At 40.5% G+C, this 21667-nt stretch overlaps 1 protein-coding gene across 1 annotated transcript; it reads right to left on the reverse strand.

The window, feature by feature from the left end:
- Window positions 1-4761: 4761 nt before the first annotated feature.
- LONRF1 (LON peptidase N-terminal domain and ring finger 1) lies at window positions 4762-21494 on the reverse strand. Its single transcript, XM_031048883.2, has 12 exons — window positions 20730-21494; window positions 14497-14615; window positions 13026-13148; window positions 12279-12425; window positions 11601-11838; window positions 11425-11515; window positions 10454-10568; window positions 9747-9868; window positions 8423-8581; window positions 8124-8286; window positions 7582-7734; window positions 4762-6026 (listed from the first exon to the last, which is right to left on the reverse strand). The coding sequence occupies exons 1-12, from the start codon at window positions 21358-21360 to the stop codon at window positions 5868-5870; spliced, it is 2220 nt and encodes a 739-aa protein (XP_030904743.2). The 5' UTR covers window positions 21361-21494; the 3' UTR covers window positions 4762-5867.
- Window positions 21495-21667: the final 173 nt, after the last annotated feature.

Below are 21667 nucleotides of genomic sequence, written 5' to 3' on the forward strand. Positions count from 1 at the left end.
TCCCGGCTTTGGAGCCTTCCTTCTTGAAAGTGATGACAGTAGTTCACACACACAAAAACCTCTTCTCAGCCCCAGTGATTTCTTTAGCAACACAACTGAATTGTGAAATAATGTTGGGAATCTTGAGCCATGCTTTGAAACAAAAACAGTAGTGCCTCTTGCGCAGTTAGCATCACAGGGCAGTCAGCATGTCTTACGCACTGTCAGAGCCCATTTCCCTGTTCAGAGCTTCCGAAAGTTCATAGATGGGAGCACTCAGTTTCCAGGTTCAGACAAAAATGAGGTGTGAAGGTTGTCTGAACAATCAAGACTTGTTTAAGGTTATGTATGAGAGAAGAACTTTGAAGTGCCAGAGGGCTGATTTAAAAAAACCCAAAACAACAAACCCACAAACCCTGGACTTCCTGCAGAGTTTAAGTACTCTGGAACTGGGTTGCAGTTCCAGTTCCCAAGTCGCTGTTCCATTCCAGATCTAAGCAGATACATTCAAAACTCCAAGCTGAGTTGCTGTGCAATGACTGCATGAACAAGAGGGACCCAAAGCCACTTAAGCATCTTCTGTTGTGCTTTTCTGGATCTTGCCCTTTTAGATGTTTACAGAGCAGAACAGCGTCTTATTCATGGAAGGTTCATTTGGGATACACAAAGTCAGGCTTCCAGCCAGAAGCTTGGGGCATACCTACTCCCTTCAGAATATAGTGTGCTCACTACAGGTTAGGACAATCACCCAGGTTTTGATCAATTTAATGCCAGGGGAAAGGGACAAAACTTCTCCCTTACTTCTCAGAAGAGTGCTGCAACCACCAGAGGCATGCAGAGAGCTGTAGGAAGGGAAGATCTCCATATCTCCATTTCAATTTTTTTCCCTCCACTCTTTCAATTTGTTTCCTTAAACGATTGCAGCAGCAATTGGACTTCAGCAGTGCTGCAGCTGCCTCCAGAGTCTTGAGGCAGATCCCCTTGTTCTTCTGTACAGAAACAATGAGGACTGTGAAATATCAGTTCAACTAGACTGGAAGCATTCTGAAAGACCCACTCCCTCAAGTGTATGTTCTGAGTGTAGAGATGATCTTAGGCTTGGAGAACACAGAGAATGTACTGCTCCCTATGGAAGGTAAACTTCACAACCTATTAAAGAAGGAATCAAGAGGTACTGTCATGGAACATGAGAAAAGCATTATCTGTAACAGCTTTTCTCTCTCTCCCCTCCTGATGACAGATGTCACCACCAGTGGGAGGACAGCTTGACAGCAAAGCAGTACAGCAAACAAGCTGACACAATCTCAGCGGACGATCGGGAATAATCAAGGATCAGGTTCAATTGTTCTTCCAGGTTGTGCCTCAGGGGAGCTGGGAGCTGCCGCGGTACCAGGTGACATCCAGCAGGGGGCGGGCAAGCGGAGCCGCTCATCCGTCAGGGGGTGAGCTGCGGTCCGGTGCTGGGGTACGGGGAATGATAAAAGGGAAGCAATAAAGCCCCCAGACCCCACCACCACGGACAGCAGCGCCGGGAAGATGCTCGCCCACTCTGCCAAGCACCTCACACAGCTCTTCATGCCGATCAAAGGGAAAACATTCCTATCTGACAGCTCAGGAAGCTCTTGAACCCAAGGAACCAGCACTCACTGGATAGATGGGATAATTAAGTAGTATAAGATGCCAAACGCCAGAGAATTTCTGTTTGGATTGGAAAGTGACTGTATTTGTCTTAATATAGCACAGCTCCCTGTCCCCAGCTTCCTATTACATCAATTCCCTCTTCTGACACATTTAAACATGTAGCACATGGACAACTTCCTAGCTAGTGCAGGCGCACGCTCAGTCTGCTCTAAGTCATTTGCAATATAGGACAATCTTCCATCTTACTCACCAAACAAAACCCCCTTTAACTAGAAGTACATAGACTTGCTCACCAACCTCCTTTTAACATTCAAACCTTTTTGTCCTATAGAGCCTTGCCACATCCTCATGGCCATTCCTGACTGCACGTAACCTACATTACTTGTACTATCACCAGTGTAAGTATGTTTTTAAATTCACAGTGATAGCCTGCTGTTAGCTTTTGCTTGTAAAAGCAGTGGCAGTCATGACCATCCACAGAAGCATAACTTCACCAACATCAAAGCTCAAAAGTCAATGGACTTTTGGTTTTGCTTTGTTTTGGTAGGGCTTTAGAATAACTTATATCTTAAGCACTGAACATTTTGCAGCCTTTCCCCTCCTCCCCTTTAATTGTAGAAAAGCACATAAATGAGAGGGCAGTGAACAGATTTCAGTGTGATACCAGGGGACATGGATGCCATAATCCTTAAACAAATACCTCCTGTCTACTCACTAACTGAATAACTTCCCATTGGAAATGCAAGATGTAGATGGCCAGGTGAGTACAGTCAGAGGCAGTACTAAAAGAGCAATGTCTCAGACTGGGTCAGCTGCAGGCCATGCAGCTGTGGTTTGCCTACTACTACTCCTGAAGACCTGCTCAAAGCCAAAGCTTCAACCATTCCCTCCGGGAACTGTCTGTGCCCCAACTGATCATGTCAAGTGAGCAATGCCTCGCCCTGAAAGTGTTCCTTGTGCTGTTTAGATGACTCAGTCATGCAGATCAGCTTTACCCCATCTCACCTGTAATCAGTGCAAATGAAGCCATAGTAACATTTCAGTACTTAGCAGGCATTTACCCCACCCCACAGAGCTCAGATGAACAGGTTAGATGGCTTACCAAACACAAGGATGAGCACCTTATCCTTCCAACTCTGGTAAAGTCTCTAATGTCTGAATCTGCCCTAGCCTTTCACAGGATTCAGGGAAGACGTTCCTCCCCACTACCATCATTTCAAGTTTCATAGCCACACCCACCAACATATTTTACATCCATGTTTGCATATTGCTCTCAAAGAAACTTGGGACCAGTAAAAGGCCTACAGAGAAACAATCTGCAAAAGAAGAATGTGATGAAGTTTGTATGTTTGCCAATTTCTGAAAGAAATATCAAGTTAGATGGAGAAACATGAAGTTGCCATTTCACACTGAGAAAATTGAAGTTTCTGAACCTAAAGTTCATTGGTTCTCACTCAGGGCACCAAGTTGTTACAAGAAATTATGCTTGCTAAGAGTAGTTTAAGGTAAAGAGACTAGAACTGAATACCAATAATGAATTAAGAATTTTGGTGAATTTAAGAAATCTGGCCACAGTTTAGCAAACTAGGAAGAGGCCCTTGCCTGAAAGATTGAAAAATCCACATCAGTTCTGGGCAGGTACTTCTCAGTACAGTGACTCCAACCCCTCCTGTTGAGATGTGTGGCCATTCTCATGTTAACGTACATGCACATCCCATTTATTGTATGGCTATTTTGAGATCACCTACCTTTTGAGACACATCCAGCTTTGTTCTCATGCTTATATAAAGAACACACCTGCATCAGCTTGTCAATCATATGATGAACACAGAAGGCACAATCCCGTAAGGTGCCCCAGCACTAACTTGGGGTAGCCCTCGTTGGCAGGTCCAGGGGTGGTGCCTGGCAAAGGAGATCTCCTTATGTCTTGACAGAAAACACGAGAGGTTGACAGTTTTACTGACTGTTGCTCATCATGAGGTAAGACTCTCTCTCCAAGATATTTACTGAAAGGTGTATGCCAACATTCAGGTTGGTTAGAAGGGGTCCTGCCCCCTTTCTGAGTGCACAAAATGACAAAATCTAATCCATAAAACCATTTGAAAAAATTCCAACTTAAAAATCCTCCTAAAAATCCTTTCTCCCCATTCTCCGTTTCATACCATTCCCTGTGATGCCAACAATGACCATGTGTGTGGAACAGTTACTGAGGTGTAGTGCTTATGACCAGTCTTACTGTAGCACGTAACTTCGCTTTTTGTAATTTTGTTTTTTATGTTGTTGCCGTTTCTTTTGATGAAAGTTTTCTCTTCCATGGTTTATAATTCCAGGAGTAGAACTTCCCTGTGCACAGGTCAGTGCAAACCAATTGGCACTTTACCTGAATTTCTGCTTTATTAAGAAGTCATGGTAATGTATAAAACCACCTAGAAACCACATCTTCCCCGCAGACTACAGAATACTCGATTTCAAAATTGAAGCTCCTGGCTAGAAAGGGAACCACCCCCAGATTATTTGGGTATTTCAAGCCTGGCTACAGGGACTTCTTTTGGTCATGAAAAAAAAAATCCTGCCACCTGCCTGCATTCTTAAGAAGATCATGGTGAGACAAAGATTAAGTTTCTAAGGTTACAACATACTGAAGTGCAGGAATAGGATGCCCTTTCTTCTTTTATTATGCAAATAAAGCTTTCTAGTACTTTATTGGTACAATAAAAGGGAAATTTATCCTAGATAGAAGCCCACATTAAAAATGATCCAGCAGATTCTGTGTTACCTGTAGTACCCCCAGCCTTAAACTCCAGAAGAGAACAAGGCCAGAGCATCTGATTAGCAAGCCTGCTAATACTTAACTGTTCCACAAGCACAGTTTCCCATAACTTCAAAGTTTTGAGAAAAGCAAATTTCATACCTGAAACAACCTTAATTTAAACAAAGTAGACACAAAAGCAGGACATCAGCAAAAAACCCTAACCAATAATCAGTCTAAGGCAGGTACTATAATCAGAAACAGATTATGTACATACCAGTTATGTCATGAAGTGCTCACAACCTTGATGTAGGTTAAACAGCTGCGTCTGGATTTACTTAAGATCCCAGAATAGAAGCAAATGGAAAAGGAAAGTGATTTTTAGTTTCTGATAAAGTAAAAAGTATTACAAACTTTTAGCTTTTATTGAAAATTAAATATATTAGCAAAAGCAAGATTTAAGAAATATTTTACAAATGATTTACATACAAGAAAGCCAGTATCAGATGTATTCACAAATATGCAAACCTTTAATTACAAAAGTACCTATTGGCAGCATGATGCTAACCTTGCCACTGCAGTGTGCTCTACTATTGATATGAGTAAGGCATAGAACTCACATTTGCACCAACTTAATAAGTTCAAATAAAACTTTAAGCTTTTAAATCCTGGATGCACAATCCCCAATACACACACGCACAAACACTCTAAGATTTCTTCTTCTAAGCTCTACAAACTAAGTGTGTACTCTGGAAGAACAGCCAGCCTGAAAAGCCCAGTAGAAATGTAACTGGTACTAGCATTTAGTTTTCAGTTTCCTCTTTAACATGTACAGGCCTAGGTATGTAAACCATATTCACAGTTTAAGAATTTTTAGACAGAAGTACCTTTTTTTTGCATTTGTTCCTTAAAATTGGCTCTCAGTTCAGCGAACAGTTCATAATGTCACCTGCTTTGTGATGCATACATTTACAAGATAACTTAAAAATCTGTGCCATATTCATGGTCAAGATAATTCAACAAGAGTAGTAATACCCAACAGTGACATTCAATACTATATTTCAAATATTTGTGCAAACAGCAAAAGAACAGTTGTATGAGGCAAACATTTGCAAAACCTTTAATACCTCCTCAATGTTGTAAACTTGGACTGTCAGCCTTAAGTCCTGCACTTTCCACAGCTTGAAAAAGTCAATGGCTAAAATTATCAAGTTTCAAAAAGGTTCTCTTCTACATAGTGCAAATTTTAACGTAGGTAATGTGAAAAACGTATCTAGTTGGATTGACTGTGCAATCATCAGTGGTCTTCTCTCTTAGATGAAGAAAGGGTGTATTCAAAGAACCACATGGTTTAGGGAGTTGGGAGGGTGGGGAGAAGAGAGAAAATGCAGTTCCATTACTCTTCTCAAACCAGTGCTAGATGTGCAAAGGCAGCAAAAATTCCAGCTGCTATTACAACCAGAATGGAGTAACTTTTGAGGAAGACCCGTGCAGTTAGTCACTTGGACTGGTCTCTAGAAAAATACGTGAGTATATGTTGGATTTTGATCAGGCGGTCTTTTAAAGACATCATGGAGAGCACTGACAGCTGATATCTGGGATCTACTGGGAGAACAGCTAGAAGCCACCAACACCAAGCAGGACCATTGGGCATTGCCTAAAAATAAAAGATAAGTTGGTTACTCATAACCAATGTAGTATTAAGTTGACTAACACAAAGTCACCAAAGGACAAAGCTGTCAATGACAAAGACTATTTTAAGGTTTGATATTAACTAGAGAATTCCAGATCTATGAGATCAGAAGGGTTTTGAAGAGATCTTTTCTGATCCCTCCCCATCTGAGAATCTAAATTAAGTTATGCCTAAACTGAGTTTAATAAAGCAGTTATTTTTAAGACAACAAAGGAAGCTCATAGCTTCCTTAGGAAAAGATGACTAACTATAGGACAGTCACCTAATAACAAATCTCCCTGACAAGAACTAAATCCACTATCTGTCATATTGTTCTTGAGGCTTGAATATTCTTGAAGCCTAATGTTTTCATTCCAGTTGTCTTTGTTACATTTGGAGGACTTCTCTATCACCTCCCAATTCCACTCCCTTCTTATTAGTTCCCAGACAGAGCAGGATTACTTAATCAGTTTCTTCTAAATTAATAAAACACACCATGGAACTCTTTCCTGTGCTTTACTCAATTTTCTAGACCATGCCTTAGATGTGATGCCCAGAATTGGACACAATACTACTCAGCAGAGTTCCTGCCACTGCAGGGAAGACTAATTACCTCAAATGACTTGCAAAAATACTGCTGGTAGTGGAACACTCCAGAATGACATTTCCGCTCTTGCATCTCGATCAGAGTTGACACATTTGTGTTCTATTATAAACCTCAAGTACACATGCGCACAGTATTGCTGCCCTGCCAGTTACACTGGTTTTGCACACTTATTCCTCTTTCCTGGTATGCTATTTTATTTTTTTTTTAATTAAATTGTTTTAAAATCACTTCTGAATTCATGCACTGGCCTCTACAGCATCTACACTCCTCCCGGATCAATTGATATAGTGTCTCATAGAAGTATGTACCAGATGGGTGAGGGACAGGCTAACATCCCACTTCATATACAATTCCACTTTGAAAGCCAAATTTTACATATTTTTAAATGTTGCTTTTCTCCAGCCTCCACTCCCTCAGGATCTCACCAACCTTCATTAATTGTTTACAGTAACCATTAAAATAATATCGCTGCAGCTAGTTTCTTACGGAACATTTGTCAGATCCTAGCAGCTGCAGGAGTACTAGCAGATGCATGGCACTAGCTCAGGAAGGAGGAAGGTGTTATTTGTGATTACCTCTTTGCCAAATACTGCTGCCTGCGTATGTCACAGGGAAGAAACTAAAGGTTTTTTTTTTCCATTTGAATTCTACCACCTTTGCACAACCCAACAGTTTAAAACGTTACTGGAACTTAAAGCGTTCCAAGATTACTAGATAGATCTCCACAGCAGCATACCATCCTTTCCTGAAAAAACTGCTGAACACTGACAGAACTGTCTTTTGTTGCTCATCCTAAGAGAAACAAGATGGAAGCTGTATTGCCTTACAAGTTGGGAATAAAGTGGGGGTTTTCTTTTAATGTTTAGCAGCTGTTAACAGGGTTTTTATTTTTAGAAATAAGCACCTAATAACTGATATTAAATGATGCCTCACCTGTATATTTTCCTCCCTGTCAGGCATTGGCCCAAAGTGCTGAAGAATTTGAGTGCGAAATTTGTTTCTTAAATTTTGGAACCAATTGCAGGCCTGATTGTAAACAAAATTGTGAAGCTCTCTCAGTTTCTTTAGTTCTTCTTCATCAGCAACCTGTAGGAGGAATGTTAAGAAGATATCATTAGAGATAAAGAAACAATTAAGGTGTTTAAGCTAAAATCAAGAAACATTCAATTTCAACTATATTTAGATGCATTTCTTGCATTCTCCTAAACCTTGACTGCTAGTGACTGAATAGTAAAGAAGTCCCATGATATTTTTAAAAGTTACAGCTTCAAACTATGGCTCAAATAAACCCCACCAATTTCTTTGTTCCTTTATAATAACAAAGAATTAAGCTAGCTTCCATTTCTTCCACGTGATGCCACTGAATCTTGCTGTGCTCTAGAGACCAAAAAATATGAAATAGACCTCATTAGAACAAATCAAGCAAAAATCTGCAGTTATTATACTAGTAAGTATTTGGACAGCATTCTGGGTACCTTAACATCTTCCAAATATTCGATGTCTGCTGTGCAATAGCCATCTTTCATCCCTCTCCGTAAAACTCTAAATCTTTTTCCACCAACTGTATCAACAACAGACCGCCCATCAGGTAGAAAATGCACATTCCTAATTTGCAGCATGCATCCATGATCTGCAAAACTAGAAGAGAGACCTTGTCAGTAACGCACTTACACACTTCTGGACACTTTTTACAATTAAAAAAAAACAAACCCCAAAAAAACAAAACCAAAAAACAAAAACGTAACAGATGAGAAGAATTAGGATATAAACCTACCCTTTTTGAGAATCACTTATACACATCCCAAACTGTTTAGTTCCAGTTTCCATACTCCTACGAATCATCAGTCGGTATCTTGGCTCAAACACATGCAGAGGGCAAGGCACAGTAGGATATGCCATAGTGCAAACGAACATTGGAACATTCTTGGTCAAGCTTTGAGAGAACATCAAAAGAAATGAGTGTCTTAAAGACCAAAGCAGAGAACTATGCCTGAACAACACATTTTTTTCAGAATGTTTGCAACATTTGAAGTTATAAAGCACTCTTTTCAAATTTCATGATAAGCATACTGTAATACCTTTCATAAACAATAAAAAACTCATACTAAAGTGATTGAACAGCTATGTACTGATTAGAGTACATACTGGACACATACCCAGGGTCATACTTGTTAAGTTAGTATCTAGTCAATAAATGAAGGGCTTTGTTTTGAGGAAAGGGGTGTTAGTCACTTTTTTCCTTTTTGTCTGAGTTTAAGCCACACAAGCCCTTATGCTCTCAGTCTTCCTGGAACTAGAAAGCTGTAGCAGTTACTACAAGAGTAGCTAGGTCACGATTTAGATTCTTTTCAACAATGGACTCCAGATCACAAGATACAACCCAAGGTATAATTTTTAGTTTGCAATATGCCAAAGCAGGCCTAATTGAAAACCACAGTATATTTTTCATGCTATTTTATCAAGTGTGTACAGTTGACAGCTGATACAAACAAGCTGGCATTAAAACATTACCAAGTATTTAATACTGTTCAGACTACAAAATATAATTCCAAATCCATGCTTTCTGTTACATAAATTGCATCTGAGCTGTAGTTTTAAATAGTTTTCCAATATTCATGTCTACAGTACATGATGCTTTGTATACCTGAAGAACTCTGCTACAGATAAACAACAAGATCACAAAAAAAATCCCAACAATTACTTTTCACCTCATCTATCTTTATACAACTAATGTCTATAATGAACTGCTTTGAAAGAAATTCAGGTATCTGTCTCAAGAGGACAAATCCATTAACAGCAGCAAAGCTAAAACCAAAGCTCCACAACAGTGCACAAAGGCAAAGAAACAGAAAGGCAAGCCTACTCTGTGGAGAACCTCACATTGCTACCATCAGTGTGATTTTCTTTTTACTTCCACAATAGTTAAGAAACTGTTAATTTTCTGAAACACACATTTAAGACACAAAATTAGCATGTCTTTGTACTTCCTGCATCCATAATATGCCATTATTAATAACCAGAAAAATGATAAAACACTTCTAAAAAGGATTTCCATACTAATCTCTCAGGTTTTCGAGATAAAAGACAGCAAAGCTTACTTTGAGTGTTCAGCGGTTTCTTCAGCATGAATTCTTTTTCTCTCATATAATTCATCAGATAAGTATTTCATTATTAATTCCTCCAGCAGCTCTGTGACGCTGTATTTTCTGCTTGCAAGGTACTGTAAGTAATTTAAAAAAAATATATTAATATCTCTTTTCATACATACTAAAAGGCTTGAGAAAATTAAGCTTTTATTTAAAAACCATGATATATAAAACGTGCCATGAATCAGATTTAAACCCCTGAAAGCCTACAGCTCTGCAGTTTTTTGTTTTATTACTTCATGCCTAATGGTACTCTAATATTTGAAAATGAGATTCTTCATTCTAGTTCTTAGCATCTGACAACTCAAGTGTCTAACCCAGTTTATATTTCTGTACTTTTTAGGAGACAGAACCAATTTCCTAGGTTATACAGACATATAATAAAGAAAGCGTATGGAAATCACTGAGAGGTTTTGCTGAATAGTTATCAAAGTTTACAAACACTCAGGATTTAATTACACCAATGAAGTGGATGGTAACAGAAACACAACACATCTAAGACCCTGGGTCAAACCTAATTAACTTGTATTGACAAAGTTTGTCTCAAATTTTTCCTTTCTAGTAGCTATCCATAATCCAAGTGAACTCCAGTTGTTTGGTTTACGTGAAACAGCCTTTAAAATGATACAGTATTTGTGAGCTCTACTCAGAAACAGTACCTCTTTCAAACTCTCCTTACAGAGCGGACACTGAGGAGAATGATCTAAACACCGCTGCAAGCAACCTTTGCAAAACGTATGTCCACAAGGGGTTGTCACTGGCTCAAACAACAGCCTGAAACAAAGGTATTATAAGTTAAATCCCACGGCAAGTGTGTATCTTGCTTAAAAAGTCATTGATCAACCTCTTAAACTTTTACAACTATTTATGGATCAGAACAAAGCAGAGAAAAATTAACCCCATGTCTCCTTATTCTACTTTTGCCCCTATACTGCAGTTTATTTCCATTTGGCACTGTACCACTCATTTTTATTTTATTTTTTTCTGATGAATCTGGACATGTTTCAACACTCCAAACATCCCGCTGTACAATGATTTTGGTCTCAGTACATAGAGATTCAGAATGTGTAAAATTAAGTGATTCTTTGAGGATTTAAGTTGATTTATTAGCAGTATTACACAGTAGTAACATAACTATGGACAGCTTAGTATACACCTGAGGTTTTAAGGTATTTACTCTGAAAACCAAGACAACTCAATAAGAGGTTTCAAATACATCAGCTACATTTAAGTAGACTAACATTCTGGAGTATCTATATCTCCTAGACAAATATGAGGCTCACATGCAATACTTTAAAGCATTAGCTTTCCCAAGATAAGTTAAATAGTTTTACTGGCTGAAAAAAAAACCCTTAACCTATTTAACTGCAAAACCTCCTACCCTTTTAAGGTTAGCAATTAACAATACCAAGTTTAATTCAAAAGGCAACTTGATTAAAATCATGCTGTATTATATAGAACTATAGCAAGTGACACATTTAAATATACATTTAACTTCAGGGATACAGAGACTGAAAATTGACGGGTGTCAGAACTCATCAAAACTTGTTAAGTACCTCAGTTTATACTTGTAATAGGTATGTGGCCAAGCATCTATCACAGAAATACAGAATCAAGAAGAAAATCTTACCTCATACATAGGGAGCACTCAAAATCTGATACATCAATTAAATCCTCTGGTATTGTTCCAAAAGCCAGTGCCAAGTCCCTTTTAGTGCTTTCTAAGGAAAAGCAATATAAAATATTCCTTCAAAGAAAGGTACATCACAGTAAATTCTTTAAATTTCAAAGTAAGTGACTGTTTACCTCCTTGCTTTTTGTGCTTGTTTCTTCCATCATCACATACAACTGTATCCTGTTCTGAGAGAGAGAGCTTTCTTTTTAACAAAGCACCTTTTTCTTGACCAGATAGAAGGGGTTCAGAAGACACTCTCTTTAAGCCATCTTCCTTGGCAAGGTTTTTTGTTGAGTTAAGAGCATGGGCAGACTGTGCACGATTTAAGCTTCCACTGACAGGCTCCAGCACATTTGATCCTCCTAAACTCTATAATGGAAAGATGAACTGAACTGTACTTAGAGTACCACAAACCTAACTATGTAAGATATGAACATGGGAAGATATAGAAGCCAAACTGATACCCTCACTTCATTCATTAGTTAATTAGAAAACATTGGTAAGTCAATGTAGCACTCAAATTTGTTTAGCATTACCTAGTTAAAAAACATCATCTGCTTCAAAGAGAACAAACCCTGTGTTTCTTTTGATTTTCAAGTCTCTAATATCAAATCTCAGTACTTTCTAAAACAGAGTTAACTGGAATAAGCAGTCTAATACTCCAAATGAAAATACATTATGCCCAAACCACAATTTTTTCTTCCAATTTAGACAGTTACAGAAAGTCAGCATTTAGCATGACAAATAAGAATATCAGAACATCTGATGTTTGTGTATGAGCTTAAAAGTTATCCTATAGTTCTGGTTACCTGTTCAGGACAAAGCTCTAAGTTGCTGGAAGACTCAGTCACCTCAGAACCAAGTATAAAAGGTTTATTTCGAATACGTGGTAAATTCCAAGCAGGTTCCTTCAGACTCTCTCTTAACTTCTCTGGTGACAGGACATCACACAATGTCTAGAAAACAAACAGCTAATGTTCATAACAATGAAAAGGATTTAGACGTAGCTTTACTGAAAAATTGCATACACAAGAAGTTAATTTACATGAAGGTATCTTTATAAATAAAGCTTTATTTAAGCTGAGAACAAGCAGAAGCCTACACATCTATATGACTAAAAAGAAATTTATTTAGAAGCCTTTTCAATTACAAATGAATGAGCTCTTCAAACAGTTAGATGTTATCAGTTCAGTATCAGGCAGCTCTTTCAACATAAATTTTGATTACCAAAGAAAAACTGTTGTGCTCTGGGCATGAAAGAGTTCAACTTAAAATATTAAACTTGCCCACTTTTCAGTTTTTCCAGATTTTAATTTAGTAATTTCAAAAGCATATGTACTGTTAAGATGGACATGTTAAATGTGTACGTTAGGACTATCTCTTCAATGTAGTATGATATATCTTGAAAGGAACTTATCTGCCACTTCTTTTTATGTATTGAACTTTAACTTCTTTTCATGTATTGAAGATTTTTAGATGCTCAAAGTGTACTATAATGGGAGCTTTATGAAGGAATCAAGTTAGAGACTACAATCCAGTGTCATAAATAAAATTACCCTTTCCACTTCTAGCTTGGCTGGAAGAAAGTCCTCATCAAGGGCTAAGCACTGTAGAAACAGTTGTAAGGCATCACCTACAAAGCCAGAGTCTTGCAGCACTTTCGCTTTCCGGAAGTAGACCTGAAAAACACATACCATGAAGATATTTCTAAAGAGCATGCAGAACTGCAATATTCATCTTACAGCCATTAGAACACAGGTAGAATCAGAACCCTCCATGACAATAGTAATGTAGCTTTCCAACAAACTTCAGTTGTGCACAGTGTGGATGATCTCTACGCCTTGCCTAACATACATCCTCTACAGAGCTTGAAAATTCCTCTACAGAGCTTGAAAATAGTCATGGGATAGGCTGGTGTTCTGTCTTCTTCCAGTAAATTTGTTTCGGCTTACATCAAGGGTTAAAATCCTGACTAGTTTCAGATGAATCACAAAAGGCCTTACCTTTCCCCTTCTGTGAGCCTTTGGAGGGGAAGAAGAGGGACACGAAATGCAAAGTATTACATGACCTCTAACAACATCTTACAGCATATCCTTTTTGCCTTCTGTTTCATTAAAAACTTTATGGTTCCAGCTTGAAGAAGGGTGACTACAAACAAAACAATCCACACGCCACACAACCATGCATCCCTTACATACATCTTAATCTATATTCTTAGCACAGAACAATGCACTTTTGGAATTGCTTCTTCCAATTAGATTTTATTTTTGAACACAGCTAGGAAAAAAAAAATACCTGTATACTACTTCCTCTGAAAGAAAACAAATTCCTCTTACAGAGAGATTGTTTTCCAACTTTCCTTATCCTCTAAGCATTGTTACAGAAATCCATCAAACCAAGCTCAGTTAAGCAAAGTGAGGTTTTTTTTCAAACATAAATAAAAAAGCAGACAGTACTATCAACACTGAGAGGCACGAAGTAGGATGCAGAACACAGGAGATACCAAGACAGCAGCATTTATTTCCCCTTGTGTGGCAAAACCTTGCTGCTCCTGCTGTACTAAGTTCAGATAGTGCTGCAATATGCAGTACCTCACAATTCTGAAGGACACTGACTCCCCAGCTGCCTCCACTATATACAAAGCTCAGTTCCCACTGAGTTTCTTTGGGCTTTTTGAACAAAAATTTTCCAAGCTGCACCAGCAAAGTTAATACTTACTTAATAAAGTATTATACTTAATAAAAATACTTAATAAAAATTAACAAACAAACCCCAAACCCTAGCAGTTACAGGTTTCATCACCATAAACTATCTCAACTCCAAGCATAATCAGAGTCTAACCTGTCATACTCATCAGTAGCCAGTCTCATTTATGGAACTATTTTAAGATACCTGTTAGCATTTTGCATGTTTTACAATACAGCATTTAAGGTAGCTGACCTAGCTTCTTAACTTGATACAAACAGAATTAATTAACTTTATAGATAAAAGCAGATACTGATAAATGAAGAGTTTGTATCAGCTTACCTCTGGCCAATTTGGCATTTTAGAAATAACAAAATTCAGATCTTCTATGGCTGTTTTATGTTCTTGGAGGCCAACATATGACTCAGCTCTGTAAATTCTTAGCATCAAGTCACTGGAGTCTGACGAGAAAAATTAAGTAACACTCTTAATTCAGAAATTTGTAATTTTAAATCAGATATGCTTTCCTAGTGATTTGTCACAATCACACTTTTTTGTACAATACCTTCGAAATTAACAGAGCGCATTCTTTCCCACCCCCAGTGTTTAAGTAATAAAGGTGGCAGTAACTCTGGAGTCATGTCTTTCAAGCTGAAGATTGAATTTTACACCCTCTAATGTATCTTGTATCAACGACAAAAATATTTTAAAAGATCCAGCACAGAGGCTGACAGAATAAAGTACTGCTCAATACTGCTGTGACAATAACATTTGAAGACTATGTAGACTTTAGCTTTATACCTGTTGGAAGCCATAGAAATCTGGGAAATTGCTGCATTTATATTAAAAAGTCAAAACAACAAAGTTTGCTTTCAAAAGTTCAAGCTTTCCTTTAGACTGTCATTTCCTTTTATAATGCCCAAACTCTTTCAACTATGGTTGAAGATACAGATGCCACTTGTGCAATGGTATCCCTCTGCTAAGTACAAGAAGTAGGCTTTATTACTATGTGGTATGAGAAGAGACAGCCAACATCAGAAAGCCTTTAACATCAGCTGGCAGCCCTGTTGTAAGTGTACTAGTGGAACTTCAGCAATGGGAAAACATTAGTATGTGTTCAGTAAAATTCTCATGTCCAGCATACAACATTTTGCACATTTAGTAAAGCAACTTCTAAAACACACCATCTCCTTGCCACTAAAACTATGCTTCTCATAACACAACTAATAGTAGCTGTTGCTTGGAAAAAATACCAGCACACTGATTTGTTCCTGATTTAGTTTTTTTTTAAATACACCTGTGTTTTTTCACCAAGTCAAACATTGGTCTACTACAAACAATACTAAAATTAAATAATTCTTTAAGTTTGTTTCAATCAGGTTTTCTTGGGAGGGGATCATTTCAACTTGGTATTCTATCGTAGTCTATTTTAAATGTCTAGTTTCAATTTTTATAATTCTCAACATCGGCTTGTCAATGTTCTCACGTATTCCAACATGCTGTTTTGTATTTAGATCCACAATGCTACATTACAGAAAGACCTTAATGAAAAAGAAAGACCTAAGAAAATCGAAACTCACAGAAGATTTGACAGCTGAAACTAAAGTTTCTTTCCAATTTGGGTTTTCTGCCTTTTAACAGTTTCCCTTCAAATGCAAATATTCCCAAACCCAGTTTGTTCAGTTTGTTTTACTTTATTTTAGACATAAAAAATGTTTGTATTAGCAGAAGTCTGGGAAACTGTCTTTGTCTGACTTGAATACTATTTCTGCAAATGGAACAATGCTGAAGCCTGCTTTCCTGTGGCTTTGTGTTTTCTGAATGCTGTAGCCTGGTACCCTGGTAAGGTGAGAGCTCAGATCAAATGTTTCATACCATTTTTGCTGTTGTATTTGACTCTGGAGTCCAGCAGAGCTAGTATCAGACCAAATTCTTTCCTTCAGAAGTAGCAGCAAGTGCGGGTCTTTGTTCTCTGATAGGCTACCTATTTGCACATTATCAGAGGGAGCTCCTCTTTTTCAGACTTTCAAGTGTATAGCATAACCTGAGGAACTCCAATCCTATTCTTCTAGGTGGGGGGAAGGTGAGGGGTAGCTTGAAGATAAAAATGTGAGTTCAACTTTATAGAAGATGGACATTTTGTCTATTTCTTTTTAAAACAGAAAAGCATGATTCCAATTTAACTGGTACAAAACAGAACTAAACCAAGGAGTTTAACTGTGACCCCACCTCTGCTGCTTAACACACACAGAACACTGCCAAATCGATGACAGATCTAATTTTCAAGGCCAAAGGTGGTCAGTCACAAGTGGTGCTGCCCAGGGCTCATTATGGGGGCCAGCTCTGTCTAATATCCTTATGAATTAGCTGGATGAAGGGATCAAGTGCACCTTCAGTAAGTTTGCAGACAATACCAAGCTGCACAGGACAGTTGATCTGCTTGAGGACAGGAAGGCTCTACAGACAGATCCAGGCAGGCTGGATATATGGTCCAAGGCCAGCTGTATCAGGTTCAACAAGGCAAAGTGCAGGGTCCTGCATGCAGCTTAAAACAACCCCATGCAATGCCAACAGAGTCTTGGTGAAAAGCAGCTGGAAGGCTGCTCAGCAGAAGGCCTCAGAGTGTTGGTCGACAGCTGCTGAACATGATCCAGCTTGTGCCCAGGTGGCCAAGAAGGCCAGCAGCAATGTATCAACAACAGCATAGCCAGCAGGCAGGGCAGTGATCATCCCTCTATACTAGGCACTGGGGAGGACACATCTAGAATCCTGTGGTCAGCGCTGGGCCCCTCACTACAAGAGAGGCATTGAGGTGCTGGAGTGGGTCCAGAGAAGGGCAGTGGAGCTGGTGAAGGGCCTGGAGCACAAGTGTGATGGGGAACAGCTGAGGGAACTGGGGTTGCTTATCCTGAAGAAAAGGAACCTTACTGTTCCCTCTACAACTACATGAATTAAGGTTCTAGTGAGGTGGGGGTTGGTCTCTTCTTCCAAGCACAGGACATGTGGAAATGGCCTCAAGTTGCACTAGGGGAGGTTTAGATTGGATATTAGGAAAAACTTCCCAGAAAGGGTTGTCAATCATTGGAACAGGCTTCTCAGGGCAGTGCTTGAGTCACCATTCCTCAAGGTATTTAAGAGACATAGATGTGTCACTCTGGAACATGTTTTAGTGGCGGGCTTCACACTGCTAGGTTAACAGTTAGACTCCATGATCTTAAAGGTATTTTCCAACCTAAACAACTCTAAGATTCTATCTAAGTTTGTATGTCAAATTTGGTAACCACAATTTAATTTGTAGGCTGTGCAATTGTGCAAACATAATTTTACAATGTTTCAGCATATATTTAAATATTTGCCACCTAAAGGGAAGATGCAAAACTATTTCAAATACTTAGACAAGAGACTAAGCAGAGAAGGGACACAATTTGTGCTCAAATTTTACATTTGGTAACCCAATATATTATAAATACAGAAATCACTCAATTATAGCATATACAAAACCAAATGATTTTAATAAGAATGACATCAAGTACTGTAAGTGCAGAATTGTGTGTACAAGGTATTATCATAGTAATAGAGAAGTATACAAAGGTGTACACACAAAGCCCCACTCAATATGCATTCTTTTTTGTATTTCTCCAATAGCATCTGCTTCAGGCTACTGTCAACACAAGCATACCAATAAATGGACCATCTCTGCTCTGATCCTGCATAATTTTTAGAGGATTCATTATAAAGTATCAAATTCTTCAAAATAAATGCACATCATAATGCAGAGAAACTTTAGGACACAGTATTTACTAATACAGTACTATAGCGTCACCCCAACAATTAGGAGTTGGAACACACAACCCATGAGAAGAGGCTGTGAGAACTGGGCTTGTTTAGTGGAAAACTGTTACCAAATGCCTTGGGAGAACCCAACAGCCTCCCAGAATCCAAGAGGAGGCTGCCTAGAAGACTAGTGCACAAGAAAACGAGACAGTGTTATAAAGGGCAGTTCAGACTTGAAACCAGGAGAAAATTTTTCACTGTGAGGATAATTAATCTTTGAGCAGGTTGCTCAGAGAGGCTGTGGAATCTTCATCCTTACAGGTTTTCATACTCCAACAGCACAAAAGCTTAGGCAAACTGCTCTGAATTCAACGTTTATTCTGCTTCAACAAGGAGGTTGATTGGTCAGCAGGCCTCCAGAGACCCACTCCAGCATGAACACCTCTGTGATTCATACCAAACTCAAGTGTATTAGCTGTGCATTTCAGGATACTTGATTAAAGACAAGCTGCACTTGTATTTTGATCAAATAGACTTCATTTAACTGAACTATTTTATTTCAACCTCTGGAAGGAATATATTCACCATATGGATGTTAACAATCCTCATGCTTTTCAAAAGTCACTTTTGCACCATAGCAAATGCTTCCCTTTCAGATGTTTCAAGAAATGTAAGCAAGTTATAAAAAGATGCCATTTCAGTAGAGGCTTTGTGCCAGTGTCTTATTTAGGACATCAAATTTACATTGTTAACTATTTGCATTATAAAGAAACAGAGATGAATACTGAGAAAACACGGAAACAGAACATGAATTATTTTAAACATGAATACATTTCTTATTCTACAGCTTTTCCACCTTCAAATGCTTTCAAGATTCAGGTTTTGGAGGAAGATATGAAGTATACCACCAGGTATTAATTAGTGTTCTTCTGGTCTGAAATCACTTGACTGTGAGCTGTTTGTAATTGTAAGCTTACAGCTCTAAATTCACATATAATGTATGTCTGAATTCTGATTCACTAAGTTCTTTAGTATCTTTACCAGAATACTTTGAATATTGATAGTTCTCAGGACTGGAGGCATATGGAATAGTTGTACAAAGGATCTTAAACTGAGCTTCTATCACTTAATTCTAGCACATATACTGAATTCGAGTAATAAAATTTTGGACAAGCATCATATCTGGGCACTATTCTCAAAATTTAAAGTAATTTTAAAGTTTAATTTAAAATTGAATTTTAAAAAAATTCAGAAGTAGCTTAAAAAAAACCCAACAAAATCCTTTCTCTATAGCTATCCAAATGGTATTGCTAATTCCACAGAAGATTAATAAAAGACTGTAGAATTAATTTTATCTTTTTTCTTTCAAGGCAATCTTGAAATGTGAAACAGGATGTCTGTAAACGTTTGTGATCAAGAATGGATTCATCAGTTTGTACCCTAAAGGCCACTGAGTTTTGACTCCATTTCTTTGTGACCTGTATGAGTCAATGCTGTACTTCAGGACAAACAACTGCTTCTTTCACTTCCCAGATTTAAAACAGAACAGCGCTTTCTCAGGTCACATCCACCCCATATCCTACACTGTGTAAACGCCTTGGCAAATAACATAGAATTGAAGGCCACAACTGAACCTCTTTAAAATAGGTTGCCAAAAGGCTTATAAAACGTATCTAAACTTTAATCCCACTTACACTAAAACCAGTTTATTATGGAACTAGTTCTAACGTATCTCCCCAGAACAGACTGGAAGGATTAGACTTATGCAAGCTTTTGTTTCTCTCTCCGCTGTAGAAAACTGTACAAGCGTAATACACTTGATCTGTGAAAATACTAATTCCCAAGTTTCTGAACAGAAGCAAAATGACAAACGCAAACGGAGCCTTACAAGCCACCAGGTGTTAAATTCCATTGTCAAATGCAAACAACAAAGGAATGTGTCACTGGATCTACCTAGGTGTATCAACCATATAAATTTGACTCCCTCTACAAAGCCTAAACTCTGAAAACCAGGCTGTATCTCAAGCGCTTACGGTACCAGACATATGGCTTGCGCCTGACACAGGACGGTCCAAAAGCGTGCCTCTACCTCCCGCTTTGCACCCTCTCTCAAGGCTATATTATAAAACTCCAACCACACCCACCCATGATGTCACTGCCATTACACAACCTGTCCCCCTCCATGCCTGTCTGCTTATGCAACTGGGCCCGGCCTGCTGGGAATTGTCTTGGTGACACTTAAGACTGAAAATAGGTCTCTCTCAGAAAACAAGGTTAAATACAGCAAGAGAACTTCTCTTGTCTGTGCGCAGCGGTTACTAAACACAAGACAAAACAAAGCCCACAAACTCTTCTGAAAACAAGTCTCACGAAAGCATGCGGGAGGGGCCACTAGAAAAAGAACACGAAGAACCCGTGTTGCACGCTCCTCCAACACCTCTGAAGCATACCCCACTACCAGGCTTGACGCTCAGTTGAGCTCCGAACAGCCTCGCGTCCTGCCATCGGTCCCTTCTCCGCTCCACCAGACTAAGGAGGGAGGTCCCTTAAATCCTCTCGAACTCGAGAAAACTTCGGATGTTCTTCATAGTCCATTTCGATCACGGACAGCCTCAGCAGGAGAGAGGGGCTGAAGGGCAGGAAGCAAGCACACACCCGCCTAACCCCGCCACACTGGGAGGCCCCCTTAGCCAGCCGTGCCCCGCCACCAGCTCACCGCGGTCCTGCCGGAGCTGGGGCGGAGAGCGAGAAGGGAGCCCGCGGGACGGGCAAAGGAAGAGTCTGCTCAGCACAAGCCTTACCTGCTCGTAAGGCCTGACTGGCGGCACCCAGAGCCTCTCGGAAGCGGCCCTGGGACAGCAGCTCCTCCAGCCGGCGTCCTGTCCTCGCTCTCTCGCACTCGCCCGGGAACCACTTCTCCGCGAGCCGGTTGAGAACGACGCTGGTCCGCAGCGGGGCCGCGGCCGTACTGGTGCCCCCCGCCGGCAGCAGCCAGTCCCGGCAGCGGCGGCAGCGGGCCCGCAGCTCCCTCCGGAGACAGCGGCGGCAGTAGGTGTGCCCGCACGGGACGGTGACCGGCTCGCTCAGGAACCTGCCGCAGCCGCAGCAGCGCAGCGGCCCCTCGGCCGCGATCCCGCTCTCCGCTGCGGCCCCGTGGCCCCTTCCCCAGCCCAGCCCCTGCCGCAGGCGATAGTTCAGCACCAAGCACTCCACGAGGGTCCCGAGGCGCTGGGGTCCGGCGAGGGGCCCGAGGCACAGCGGCGCCAGCGACGCGCCCACCACTTCCTTCAGGCGGCTCCCGGGCACCAGCCTCTCGCCCAGCCGCAGCGGCAACAGCAACTCCCGCGCTCCACCCGCCTCCTCTCCTGGGGTCCCGCTACCGCCCGGCTCCGGCGACATCTCCGAGCCCACGGCCACTGGGGAGAACGCCATCGGCTGCCCGGCTCCGGCGAGGGGGTGTGGCGCTGGGGCTGCTGCCGCCGGGCTCCGCGCTGAGGCACTGACGGCGCGGGGCGGGGGGAAGACGAGGAGGAGGAAGCACGGCACCCCCGTGAGGGGAGGAAAGGGGCGGGGGGGGGTCACGTGCGCGCCCCCGCGCGCGCGCGTCCCGAGGCCACGGTCCCCCCACCCCGCGAGCGCAGCAGCAGCGCGCGGCCCCCCTTTCAAACCTCTCCGCCGCGCGCCCTCAGCCCCGCCGGCTTACATAAAACGCCGCGTCAGCTGACCGCCGCGCGGGCCG

Source organism: Melopsittacus undulatus, chromosome 7 (assembly GCF_012275295.1).
Source record: "Melopsittacus undulatus isolate bMelUnd1 chromosome 7, bMelUnd1.mat.Z, whole genome shotgun sequence".
Classification (NCBI taxonomy): domain Eukaryota; kingdom Metazoa; phylum Chordata; class Aves; order Psittaciformes; family Psittaculidae; genus Melopsittacus; species Melopsittacus undulatus.

Excerpts from the sequence above, each read along its gene's own strand:
- LONRF1 (XM_031048883.2), bottom strand. The coding sequence starts at position 21,360 with ATGGCGTTCTCCCCAGTGGCCGTGGGCTCGGAGATGTCGCCGGAGCCG. Across the intron at positions 13,149-14,496 it reads AAATGCCAAATTGGCCAGAG|GTCTACTTCCGGAAAGCGAA; the intron begins GTAAGCTGATAC and ends TGTGTTTTTCAG. Across the intron at positions 6,027-7,581 it reads ACAGGGAGGAAAATATACAG|GCAATGCCCAATGGTCCTGC; the intron begins GTGAGGCATCAT and ends TTTTATTTTTAG.